The sequence below is a fragment of the Coturnix japonica genome, chromosome 9 (genome assembly GCF_054131305.1).
Source record: "Coturnix japonica strain WE chromosome 9, WE-NBRP24, whole genome shotgun sequence".
Lineage (NCBI taxonomy): Eukaryota > Metazoa > Chordata > Aves > Galliformes > Phasianidae > Coturnix > Coturnix japonica.
In genome coordinates, this window is record NC_140671.1 from 28752853 (window position 1) to 28765811 (window position 12959).

The window sequence follows — 12959 nt, forward strand, 5'->3', positions numbered from 1 at the left end:
CCCAGTGGGATTTTCCACGCGCCGTGTGCAAAGCCGGGCCAGGCCGCCTCGGCACGTAGCGCACGCCTTCCGAACCGCTGCTGGCGCGAGGCGTTGCCAACCAATGAGCGATCAGCATGCGTTAAAACCGACCAATGGTGAAACAGCAGGTGGCTGAGTTGGCCAATAGGAGATGGGAGGCGGGCGTGAGGTGGGTATAGGCCGGGCGCGAACGCAGCGGCTCGTTCTCAGTCAGCGTTGAGCCGGGTGCGGTGCGGAGCGGTGAGAGCGGGCAGCGGGGTGGGCCGGGAGGAGGGCGGTAATAAGGGCCCAATATGAGGGTTAAACTGAGCTATAAGGAGAGCTGGGCGCTGAGCTGCTCCCTGCCTGGGCTCTATGTGCCCTGTGCTCCCCTCAGGCCCGTCTGGGTGGTCGTTGGGCCTATGGTCCGTTGGGCCTGTGGGGGCTTAGCGTGTTAACGTCTGTCTCTTAATGATTAAACCACAGCTCGGTGGTAAGTCGCGGTTTGGACCTTTCACCCCCTGATGTCCTTCGGCTTCACGGCAAATATTTAATGTCTTACGTCAACGCTTAAATCTGGGCTCTTCAGGTCTATCGGTGGGGTTAAATCGCTGTTATCTATAGGCAGCACTCGGGGGAGCGGCCTGCACAACGTGATGCCCATCTGTGGGCATTTATATGCGGAACAACTGGATGCCGGGAGGGTTTTGGCCTCTGTTCCGTTACATGAGGCTGAGTCACGGGGCTGGGCCCGGCAGGAAGCAGCTTAGGCCGTCCCAGCAGCACGGCTGCTGTGGTGTCGTTCCAGGCCTCCATGTTGCTGAGCATCCCATCATTAAGGCCACTAAGATGGTGAAGGGCCTGGAGCATCTCCACTATGAGGAGAGACTTAGGGAACTGGGTCTGTTTAGCCTTGAGAAAAGAAGGCTGAGAGGGGACTGGATCCAGGTTTATGGATCCCTGAGGTGAGGGAGCCATAGTGGTGAGGCTGGTCTCTTTTCAGTAGTGCGTGGGGATAGGACTAGGGGTAATGGGATGAAATACAGCATAGGAAGTTCCTTAATAAGAACTTCTTTACAGTGAGGGTGACGGAGCACTGGAACAGGCTGCACAGGGAGGTGGTGGAGTCTCCTTCTCTGGAGATATTTAAGACCTGCCTCGACACCTACCTGTGTGGCATGGTGTAGGGAGCCTGCTTTGGCAGGGGGGTTGAACTCGATGATCTCTAGAGGTCCCTTCCAACCCCTACAGTTCTGTGATTGAGTCATGCAGCCCCACACGGGGTTCAATTGCCTTAACAATGAGCCAGCACCACGTGGGACTCAAGAGTAAGAGCAGGATGTTCCGTGTTGGGTCCATACATACTGGGATTTAATGCAGTGAGGTCAAGGATTAATGAGCATTAAGGTTGTTTTTTTTTCCAGGGTGCTGGTATGAGAGTTGCAGAGTTAAATCGTGTAAGTGTTGCTGATAACTGCATGGTAGCTATGTGGTGAGCACTCTAAATTAATTAGAAACTATTAGAAGCTATAACCAAACTACTACTGGTTTTTATTCTCCATACTGACTCTTGCAGAAATGCATGTGTTAATTGAAATATAGCTGCAACATAGCTTCCATGCATTAGTCTTAATGGAATTGGTAGCAGGCTTGCATGTGTTTATAACGTTAATTAGAGGAGTCTGCTCTGCTGTTGGAGCACAGCATCAGGGAGTAGCTGGTAACTGATAGACTTGAACTAGGAGTGATGCCTTGGCTGTGGTGTGGCCTTGGAGAAGGTAATAACATGTCTGCTCCCAGCAAGGCCTGGGAAACCAAAGGGGAGGCTCTGACCTTGGCTGTAGATTAGTCTACAAAGCAAGGTTTAAGGCAATATGTGCATAAATGGCCACTGTGGTATCGGTGTGTTTGACTGGCTCCATCACAAAGTACAAAGGTCTGGAGGGGCAGCACAACTGTCCTAGCTTGTGCAATTAGCATTGCTAGAGCTAGGCCTGTGTGTGGGCTCTCCATCTAGCTGCATGGGGGGAGGCAGAATACTTCTCTATAGCTTGTGGTGAGCTGAACACTACCAAGGGAAAACTCAGTGGGAAAACAGTTTCTTGAACATGAAAATGAGCAAATAAAACCAACACAGGGAATTCTTAGAATGGTGCAGTGCTGTGAAATGCCTCCCTCTAAAAACAGAGGGAGGGACTATTGGGGAGGTCATTTCCAAGGGCATTTGAGTAATGTCAGACCTGGGGTACCAATGGGAGCTCCAGCAGCTTGTATTGCTGGAGTAACACCTTAGTGAAGGTGAGCAGGCAGTAACTGCAATGCAGTAAAACTTCCCTGTGAGCTGCTTGTGCTTTCAGAGAGCAGAGCACCTTATGTCTTGTAGCAAAGCTGGTTCTGAATAGGAAAGCAAAGCACTGTGGGTGCCAGCAGAAGAAGCTGCAAAAGCCTTTTTCAGATAAGTGGGGGTTGTTCACCTTAGTGGTTGCTTAGAGCATGTGGCAGAAAGGTGTATCTGCATAGATGAGACTCCAAATGTGGAAGTTGCAGGGATTTATCTCTAGCTTGTTTGTTCTCTGATTAAAGTTAAAGTATTGACAGCATAGAGGGCGGCTGGAGCTTGCTCTGCTTCTTAGGACGGTCGTATCATCTGTCAGGGTGTGAGTCTTACAGTAAGGCAGACAGCATCTAAAATATCTGAGCTCTCTTGGACACTCAGCTGCTCAGAGGCAAAGCAGTTTGAAGGGCACTTTGTCCCAAGGGGACAAACTAAGTGTCCACGTGTGTCTTCTAACACAAGGAAGGAAAACTTCCCTGTGGAGGATGAAAGGTTGGTGAAGCTGCCTTCCTCCTGTGTTGGTATAAGTGCTGCTGTGAGCCTGTCATCTCAGGAACTGAGGGAGATTCGTGACCGTTCTGCTATACAGAGCTACCACCCACATGGACATGCCAGAAGCAGCTTCCAGATGGTTCTGAGGCTGAGCTTTCTCTGCAGATGAACTTGTCTTGGTGCTGCTCCATGGCTTACAGGCATTCATCTGACTTGATTTTTTTATCTGAGCTTACATAAGACATTCCTTACTGTTGTTTTCTTAAGTTTAGGGGTGTGAGATTGGGGCAGAAGGGAGTTCTCAAAGGTTGTGGTGGTCTGTCTTCCTTCTAAGAGGAAAAGCTATTCCTCTAGATACACCCTTTCTTAAAAGAAGTAACTATTAGTGCTTAGTTAGAGCTGTGGGTATCTGTTTCTATTTCAAGACAGGTTACATTGGGCTCTGGACAGCTGCTGTGCATATTGAGTGCTGTTGCCCTTGAGTCTTTTAGCAGAAAGAATTCTAACTAGCTGCAGAAATTTCCTGTATAGGGATTACCTGACTGCCTTTATATGCTGAGCATATAAACTCCTGGTTTTAGGTGGTTCTTCCTGCTTAGGCTGAGGTTCCTCTCCTCATTGTATAATGCTGTAGTCCAGTGCTAAAAGTTTTCTTACTTACAGAGTAAAGCAGTGTTTGAGCTGTTCCTATGACTGTTGGTGACGCTTCTGGCTATGAATTATTAATGCTCAACTCTTTTGTCAGGTATTCAAGATGTCCATCCTTAAGATCGTGGCCCGTGAAATCTTTGATTCCCGTGGAAATCCCACTGTTGAGGTAGATGTCTACACCAACAAGGGTGAGTCCTTAGTAGATATTTGTCTGTATTGCATAAGTATTAATGCAAACAGTGTCATGTGCCTCCCTCCCCTTGTCCTGAGTTTAACTTGGATATCATTGGCCCACTCAGTTAACACCTTCTTCCTGTCCCTAAGCAGTTGCTAATGGACTTAGTTTTCCTGTGTTCATTTAAGTCTGTTTGATTGCACTTGAGCTTGTTTAACTTCTCAAGCTCTGTAATGAAGATCTTCTGCTGTGGAATTGAATCCTGGATGAGGTTTTCTTCTCTGCATTGGTAATTGGGCAAGACCCAGCATCTTGTCTAATTGAGTTTTCACATATAACATCTTATATTTCAAATTATTATACAACTTTTCCTTGGTTTCTGTTAGTTGTTCATACAGTATTTGATGGGAGCTGACAAAGGCATTGTACAAACACAGACCAGTGTGATTCAGTGGAATGAGCAAATACAATGGCTGTAGTACACTAACTCAATAGCTGATCTTTTTGCCTCAAAAGATTAATGCAGTCATTTAATGAGATTGCCCTCACTAAGCTCTTTGCCTAAGTGGGATAAGGGGGAGGCAGGAGGTGGAAGGCTGGCATCTTGAACAATCTGAACAGACTCCAATTTGCTCTTGAAGTTCAGCACCCTTAATTGGAAGAGTGAAGTCCGAAGAGCTCAGATGAGCAAAACAGGTCCCTAAATTGTCTTATCTGCCACATCTCACAAGAGCTTAAGAGCTCAGTGACTAGACTGGCCTTAAAAGTAGACTCACTGAATAAAGCTGCTGTACTGGAGGGCGAATGGGTATCTTTGAAATTCACACAGGAAGAGAATATATATATTCCTCTAAGTGAGTGAAAGCTTGCTGTGGGGAGACACTGTTGAATTGGTGACACTGATGGAGCAGACAGTTCGTGTAGGATCAGTAAGATCTTATTTAGATATGATCTCCCCTATCTCTAGGGGTGAAAGCATGCTGTAGGTTGGGAGGATGTGTGGGTGAGGCATGCTTGGTGGTTTTCCATGTGCTAAGGCAGTTTCTTTTTGTTACAAACAGGTATGTTCAGAGCTGCTGTTCCCAGTGGTGCCTCAACTGGAATCTATGAAGCTCTTGAGCTCCGTGACAATGACAAGACACGCTACCTGGGGAAAGGTAAACCTGAATATGGGTGTCTGTTTGGCTTGGCTATTTACAGTGGTAGCATTGCTGCTGGAGTTAGGCTAGATTGTATTAGCAGAAACGTGGGCTCCTTTACTGCCTCCCATAGCCTGTATAAGGCATGGCAATGAAGTGAAAGTGATGAACAGTAAGATGTGTGTACCTGCACATAGACTGTGCAATTGGAGTGAAGAAAGTCAAACAGCTGTTGTTAAATGTCTACAGTGGCACTGTAAGACTTGTTAGATCGCAGCATGCCAAGTCCTGAGTTTGTAGTTCATGCCAACTGCTGGCAATGGGGAGCATGCAGCACTGTAAGAGTAATCACTGAAGTGCTTCCACTTCAGGCTGCATCGTAGCTAAAGTCATTTGACTTTTGTCTTTCACTGTGGATAGTCATAATACTGGTTTGTTTTAGTTACTGTGTTTTAGTTGCCTGTAGACTGATTAGATATCCTGAAAAGCAAGTAAACAGTCAGCAGACTGGTGTAGAAAGTAGCACAGAGGGAAATGAATAACAGTGTCCAGCAGGACATTAATAAACATCCTAGTAACAATTCTTCAGTTCCTCTTAGAACTTGGGCAGTAGGGCTCCAACATTTAAAGTGGGTAATTGCTCAAGATTCAAGATGGCTACTGCTACAGTGCAGAGTAAACTGTAGATGACTAAATATACCAAAGAACAGAAGAGGTTCTGCTTTCCACTTAAGGCATCATTTCCCTGAGCAATATAAATGCGTACTTAGCTCAGTGTGCTAAATGTATGTGTGCTTAGAGCTGCTAAACCTGATACTGTAGCCACTTCTTCATGGGCAGTTAACTAGGCAGCAGAGTATGAGCTTCTTCAGCAGGCTGTCACAGCTCAGGGTTTTGTATCTCCTGGCAAGCAACATGAGTTTAAAAACACCTCACCAAATGGGATGGGTTGTATGTAGCTGGAAGGTGTCTGTAATATAAATTTGTGGACTTAAAGGCAATTAATGCAGTTCAGGGTACACTGAATTAGCATTTATTGGGTTCTGAAGTGTAGGTTTCCAGGGGTATTTAAATGCACTGCAGGGATGACAGCATTCCTTAGGTTGATGCTGGTAGCTGGCAACTGATCTGTGCTTATGGGAAGGAAACAAGTTGATACTGGAGCTCTTGTTTTAACTAACAGTGGTCCATGAAGACTAGAAAGAGAGGTGCTGTGTTTACATGCTCTTCCTTGCTGTGTTAACAGCCCACTTAAATTGTTACACCTGGGTGCAGACATTGTATTCTCTTTGTTGTTGTATCAAATGTAAAATATGTGTGCTAAGGTGATGCTTCAGGAGTGTTACAGAATGATGGCAAACAGTGAAATAAATGCCTGAGCTGCTGCATGCTTAACTTGCAGGGGAAAGTTTTTTTCTTTTTCTCTAATCCTACACTTTATCAATGGGTAGGAGCAGGCTATTCTAAAACTAATTCTAAATGCTGTCATTTGGCCACTTGGTTTGGGTCTGCAATTGATTCTGCAGTACCAAACCAAGGTGGGAAGAACAAAAACACAGCCTGGCTGACTGCTGCACAACTTCCTCTGCCCTCTGAGCCCTTTTGTTTCTGGGCTACTGCTCAGTGTCAGACACCTGGGGATCTGTAGGTCTGTTTCCCTATCTGTGACCTTTGCTTTTTCTTGCATGACTGATTTTTGTCTTTGGCTGTGAGCTTTCATCTCTTCCTTGATTCTCTTGTCCATTTCGCTTCTGTCAGGTGTATCCAGAGCTGTTAAATATGTTAACGAGTTCCTGGGGACAGCATTATGCACACAGGTAATGGATGTGCTTTTAGTGCAACCTTGTCACTTGGACAGACTTCTCCAGTGCATGGTCTTGCAAACTAACGTTGCAGCAGGCATTTCTAGATGATACTTCATGCAACCTCCATTCAGTTGAGATGGTGTCTTTAAGTGTTCAGCAGTGAGCTCAGGATTTGAATAGCATGAGATGGTATTGAGATCATCTACTAATGCCTGCATAACAAGTGTGGTTGACTGGTGTCTGATTTGCTTGTTCTTTCCAGGTGTCTCAAAAGCTGTTGAGCACGTCAATAAAACAATTGCACCTGCACTGGTTAGCAAGGTAGGAGCAATCTGTCTTCTGCTAACATCAGTTAATGCCAGTCCAGTGCATCCTGGCTGATGGGTTTTCTCTCTATAGGCAATTACAGGATCTGTATTACCTGGGGGATGTTAGTCTGTGTATTGGAGTGCATGAGAAAAAACTGACCTACAGTAATTGCTTCCCTTAATGATTGCATCTCTAACACTTAATCAAAAGAATCTCCAGTAGTGTGCAACAACACTTCAGCACCTGGGGATCTCAGTGGAGTGCATTGAAGATGCAGGCTGCGTTATGGGGCAGCTGAATGGGGGGTTGTGAGGGGTGGGACACAGTGATGGTGGCTGGGTTTTGTCTGGGTTAACTTGGAAGGCAGAAAGGAATCCTAGTAAAGTTGCAATTCCTAACAGTATGTACTGAGTTGCAGGTGGGTTTGTGACCTGAGCAAGCCAGTTGTCTTTGAGCTTGCAGTAAGGGAGCAGAGGGCGCAAACAGTTAGGTAGTCAGAGGGCCTGGCCTTATAGCTCTGAATGTGAAGAATAAAGGGAGCTTTTGATTTGTCAGACTTAGCTCAGCCTTTGTGGTCTGTTGGAAGTGACCAGAAGATGTTGCTGTTTGATAACAATAAGAACTAGGTTACTGTTGGTAGTTGAGCTTAAGCAGTTCCTGGTGCCTGCCGGGGAAATAAAGCTGCAGTGGGTAGGTGGGAGTTCTCTGAGCCATGTTGCTCTTCACACAGTGTTTTGCCTGTTTCTCTCTGCAGAAACTCAGTGTGGTGGAGCAAGAGAAGATAGACAAACTGATGCTGGAAATGGATGGAACAGAGAACAAATGTAAGTGGGCTTTGTGCTGTAGTGAGGCATGAAAAGATGAAGGCTGTCATATAGGTCTAATGTACTGCACGTTGTTTCTGGTAAGGTAAATGGCTTATGCTGTGCACTTACCTAACCGAGACCATGACTGCTGATATTGCTGAATCTCTTCAGGAAAATGTCATTTTTCTGTAAACAATCTGTTCTATTTCAGCTAAATTTGGTGCCAATGCCATCTTGGGTGTATCCCTGGCTGTTTGCAAAGCTGGTGCTGCTGAGAAGGGTGTCCCCCTGTACCGCCACATTGCTGACCTTGCTGGAAACTCTGAAGTCATTCTGCCTGTTCCTGTAAGTTTCCTTATAACACTCGTCAGAGACATGATCTGACCAGGTGCTTGCAATGTCATTTGGTCTCGAGTTAAATTATCTTGGTAGTGGAGTATCTCTTGCTGTTGACTACTCACAATGAAATATGTTAAATGACTTTTCCTTTGGATTACTTCAAGGCTTTCAATGTCATCAACGGTGGCTCCCATGCTGGTAACAAGCTGGCTATGCAGGAGTTCATGATCCTCCCTGTGGGTGCTAGCAGCTTCAAGGAGGCGATGCGCATTGGTGCAGAGGTCTATCACAATCTCAAGAATGTTATCAAGGAGAAGTATGGCAAGGATGCAACCAACGTGGGTGATGAGGGTGGCTTTGCCCCCAATATCCTTGAAAATAAAGAAGGTAAAAATGACTTTAGTGTGGGAGGAGACCTAACTGGTCACCAGTTGCTGCTGTTTCTTTGTTCTGCTTCTGCTTTGAAGATCTCTAAGATCTTGTATGGATGTGGTCCAGTATAGGACCACAGAGCTGCTCCCTTGGATGTAAGCTCATGCTGTTTGACAGGATGGCTTTGACCTGAGTGCCTTCCTCACCAGTTCTGTACTGAAATGAAGCAGACTTTGCAATTGAAAAGGGTGAAGTGGGTACATAATGTATCTTGAGTTTCTTAATGTCAGTAGTCACAGTTTAGTGGAATTGTTTTGTTGGGTTTATTTTTGCTGACAAAGGAGAACAGTTTGAACTATAACTAATATGTGAGGCTGCATTCAGGTCAGCTTGGGAGGCTGGGGCATTTGCTGCTTCCACAGCAAGACAGTTCTGTTCAGAAGCCTTCAGGGAAGTGGGGACGCAGTCTGACTTAAGGAAGTCAAATAAATGCTTGTTCCTACCAAAGAAGTGTGCACCATAAAGGGCAGTACTACAACTCTTCAATCACTGGCATGGTTTAAAGCTGCTGGTTATATTGTTGGCCTCTGAGCTGCAGTTACCTTTTCTGATGCTTGAAGGTGAGGAGCCAGCACTGGAAGTTGATGTGTTTGAGTCCTGCAGGAGCATGCAGCTTTTACTAGGTCTGTACACTAGCAGACATCAATGAAGATGACTTTGGATGGCTATTACAGTCCAAGGAATCTGTGTTGCTGGCAGCAGCTGCTCTTGCAGCTTGTATGACATTAGTATCTTTAAAAACACTTTAAGCTTCCTACTGTAAATAGCTTGGCTGACCTGACCGTTAGGCTTGGAGTTGGGAATGCTTGGAAGTCTTCCTGGTTGTGAACCTACTGGTTTTCACTGCCTGGGCTCTTCTTAAAGCAAAGTAGCGTAATGGGTAGAATGTAGAGGCTTGTACTGAAGAGTTAGATTGCCAGTTGTGTGCAAGTGGAGAACAGCAGATGCAAAGTTGTGTTGTGCATTGCATTGCACGTCAGTATTTAGGTGCAGCAGCACCTGATCTGGGGCTTAAAGGGGATTTGAGTATGGTCAGTGCTTCCTGCCCATATTCATAAAGCTGAAAGATAATGTAGTATCATCTAGTCTTCAGCTCTTTGGACTGTAGCCCTGCCTGAAGAGATTAGCAATTGCTGTCTCAGGGATATTAATCTGAGTGCAGTATTCAAATATTCTGTTCCAGTTATTTCAGAAGATCCTTTTCCGCGTGGCCTTCAGGCTTTTTGCAGGGAGTAATGGAAATTCTTGCCCAAGACAATGTGCTGCTAGCAAATGAACAGCTTTGTGTTAAGGTGTTCAAGATCTCACAGTTACCTTCTGATGTTTCAGGTCTGGAGTTGCTGAAGACTGCTATTGGCAAGGCTGGCTACACTGATAAGGTTGTCATTGGCATGGATGTGGCTGCCTCAGAGTTCTACCGTGATGGAAAGTATGACCTGGACTTCAAATCCCCTGATGATCCTAGCAGATACATTACTCCTGACCAGCTGGCTGACCTGTACAAGGGCTTTGTGAAGAACTACCCATGTAAGTTCGAAAGTTCCAGGACCATATTAGCAGCAGATAGTAGGGGTTGACTGCTGAAGGAGGAGTTGAGATGTGGCCTCCCTTGTGTGCAAGTCAAGAGCTGAGCAAACAGTGAGCTTCCTAGAGGCTGTAGTGGGTAATACTTGTTTGAAAGCAGCCCAGATCCTAAATCTCCTTCTGTCCCTCTGCAGTGGTGTCCATTGAAGACCCTTTTGATCAGGATGACTGGGCTGCCTGGAAGAAGTTCACTTCCTCTGTTGACATCCAAGTGGTTGGCGATGATCTGACTGTGACCAACCCGAAGCGTATTGCCAAGGCTGTGGAGGAGAAAGCTTGCAACTGCCTACTCCTTAAGGTCAACCAGATTGGCTCTGTGACAGAGTCTCTGCAAGCGTAAGTTCCCCATTTTCTACCATGTTAGGGTGAGGGGTCCTGCTTTGCATAAGAGGTTGAATAGCTGAGAGGGCTGAGCAAAGTCTAGTGGAATAGAAATCTGATGATGAGGCATTTGTGAAGGGATGAATAACTGTTAACTGAGAATGCTGGCAAGTAAACACCTGTACCTTCATGTCCTTCCTATCATATAGGCACGTCAGACACTAGGTGTAGGCATGTGTGAAAGCAGCTCTGTGACACTAAGCTTTCACATGATTCTTGCCCTAACATATACTGAAGAGCAGTTCTGCCTTGCCAAATCTGGGAACACCCGGTGCTTGGCAGTCTGACCAGAGCAAAGGCTGCTATGCAGATGAGGATAATGTGACACTGCTTATCTCTTCCAGTTGCAAGCTTGCCCAGTCCAATGGCTGGGGTGTGATGGTGAGTCACCGCTCTGGAGAAACAGAAGATACCTTCATTGCTGATCTGGTGGTTGGTCTCTGCACTGGTCAGGTTTGTGTCTGTAGTTGCTGTAATCTGCCTTCTTGCCTGTTAAGATAATGTGATGATGAAGCCGTGATGCATTGTAGATGGCGTATTCTGTGACTTAAGGCATGAAGGTCTTCCTGTATATAGAAGCAGGAACTCATCTGCTTTATGGGAATGTGGCACTGGAACATACTATCTTGTGTAAACTCACCTTTAACCAGGAATGTAAAAAGAAAAAAAGATCTGAAAGTGAATTCCATTGGGTGTGTCAGGATTTCCAGGCAGTGAATGTTAGTGAATGAACACTGGTTTCTGTTCCCCATCTTTATCTTGATCAAGTATACAGGAGTTCATAGCCTGATGCTGAAATCTTGTCACTGTGGTGAATAGATCTTGTCACTCTGAATAGAATAGCTCTGTATTTGCTTCTGTGGCTTTCTGCTGTAGTTACTGATGAGCTTTGGTTTCCCTTTCAGATCAAAACTGGTGCCCCTTGCCGATCTGAGCGTCTAGCCAAGTACAACCAGCTGCTGAGGTGAGACTCACAGTGGGAAAAGGGTTGCAAGTTAGGCTTGACATAGAATGGATCTGCATTATTAATGCATTTGGGTCCAGCTTGCTTTTGAGCTGCTCAGTTTCTGAGATGCAGAAGTACATAAACTGACACTGGCTGAGATGTTTCTGGGTTGGTGGTTGGCTCAATGGTGAGTTGGATTAGTTATTCTCAATGTGGAGTTAAAATAGGAATGTTATACCAAGCATCCTGTGATATCGCATCTTTGAGGAATTGTTCTCTGCATGAGACATTTCCCTTGGATGAGAGTTGGAAGTATTTGAGCAGGATTATGTAGGAGATAGCAACCAATGTAGTGGAGTATTTATAAGTTCTGAAGTTACTTGAAGGGAATTGACTAATGATTTAATTGTTACAGCATTGTTGGCATTAGGCAGATGAGGTAGTTTGGTGTAAGGCTAGCAGCTGTACTAATGCAGCTCTACACTGACTGCTCATACCAGCATTTTGTTGCCTTTCCATCAGAATTGAAGAGGAGCTTGGCAGCAAGGCCCTTTTTGCTGGAAGAAACTTCAGGAACCCTCGTAAATAAGCTGTCTGGATCGTGCCACCCCGCTCTGGTTTAAAGCACTAGTCACCTGTTTAGATCACAGTTTCCTGCATTAGAAAGATAAGGGCAGCTGAAGGAAAACGTAAAGTTTGCAGGTCTTCTCCCTTCCCCCTAGATGACTCCTTTACCTAGTGTTCTCACCAGCTCTAATCTGTTACTTGTAATGCTCTGCTGCTTTTCTAGAACAGTCTCAGTGGGGTTTTGTGTGATAAACATCTTCTGGAACCAAGACTTTTTAACACTGGGCATAAACACTTCTCTGTCTATCTGTTCTTCAGTGTTTGGAGCTGTGACTTGCAATGCAGTAAGAGGTACCTGCAAACAGAAGTAGTAGTGTTTTTACATGTGACAAATAAAAGCATCCAACAACCCAACAAGGTGTGACTTTGAGTTGTTTTGGAAGAGGCTGAGGAAAATGGATGCCTTCCATTAAATACGTCCTGTTTCAAGCTGTTGCGCTGACTGAGATGGACTGTGGCTGGGAGGTGGATTTCAATTGCTTTGCGACCAATAGACAATTAGTTGAATGTATGTCTGTAATCAAGAAGTAGCCTTAAGGATGTGTTTAGTCGTGTACAAGTAGGACTAGGAGCAGGTTTCTAAGAGCTAAATTATAATCCTGGAGGGGAAGAGGAAAGCTCAGGACCTCTTAATTTAGCAAAAGGTGAGCTGTGTCCTCGCAGGTGCTGTGATTGACATTTACAATAGGCTGCTGCAGATGGCTGCTTGTTCTTCTCTTCAGTAGTGAAGAAAATCAGTGGTAGCCTTAATGTATAGCAGGAGGTTGACAGTTGGCAATACTGCAAGTGAATTTATTGTGGAGCAGTTCTCTTGTGAACCCTTGTGCCTGGAAATAGAAGGGAGGAGTTAAAGGAGGGGTAAAGCTATACATGAAATAAGTTAAAACAGTGTTTGTAGAAGATTGTGTAGTTTGTAAAGATTTTCATCTAACAGCACA

At 45.3% G+C, this 12959-nt stretch overlaps 1 protein-coding gene across 6 annotated transcripts; it reads left to right on the forward strand.

Annotated features, from left to right (window-relative positions):
- The first annotated feature begins 192 nt into the window (after positions 1-192).
- ENO1 (enolase 1) lies at positions 193-12375 on the forward strand. Of its 6 annotated transcripts, none has more exons than XM_085509802.1 (12): positions 193-246; positions 3573-3666; positions 4715-4810; positions 6551-6609; positions 7661-7730; positions 7924-8057; positions 8216-8438; positions 9813-10010; positions 10202-10403; positions 10793-10901; positions 11354-11412; positions 11917-12375. In XM_085509802.1, exons 2-12 carry the CDS (start codon positions 3582-3584, stop codon positions 11981-11983), a joined length of 1302 nt encoding a protein of 433 aa, XP_085365928.1. In that variant the 5' UTR covers positions 193-246; positions 3573-3581; the 3' UTR covers positions 11984-12375. The 6 variants fall into 6 exon arrangements, with proteins under 6 accessions (XP_085365928.1, XP_085365926.1, XP_015738218.2 ...); XM_085509800.1 differs by lacking the exon at positions 6551-6609 and adding an exon at positions 6860-6918; XM_015882732.2 differs by having other exon boundaries at positions 224-261.
- The last annotated feature ends 584 nt before the right edge of the window (positions 12376-12959 follow it).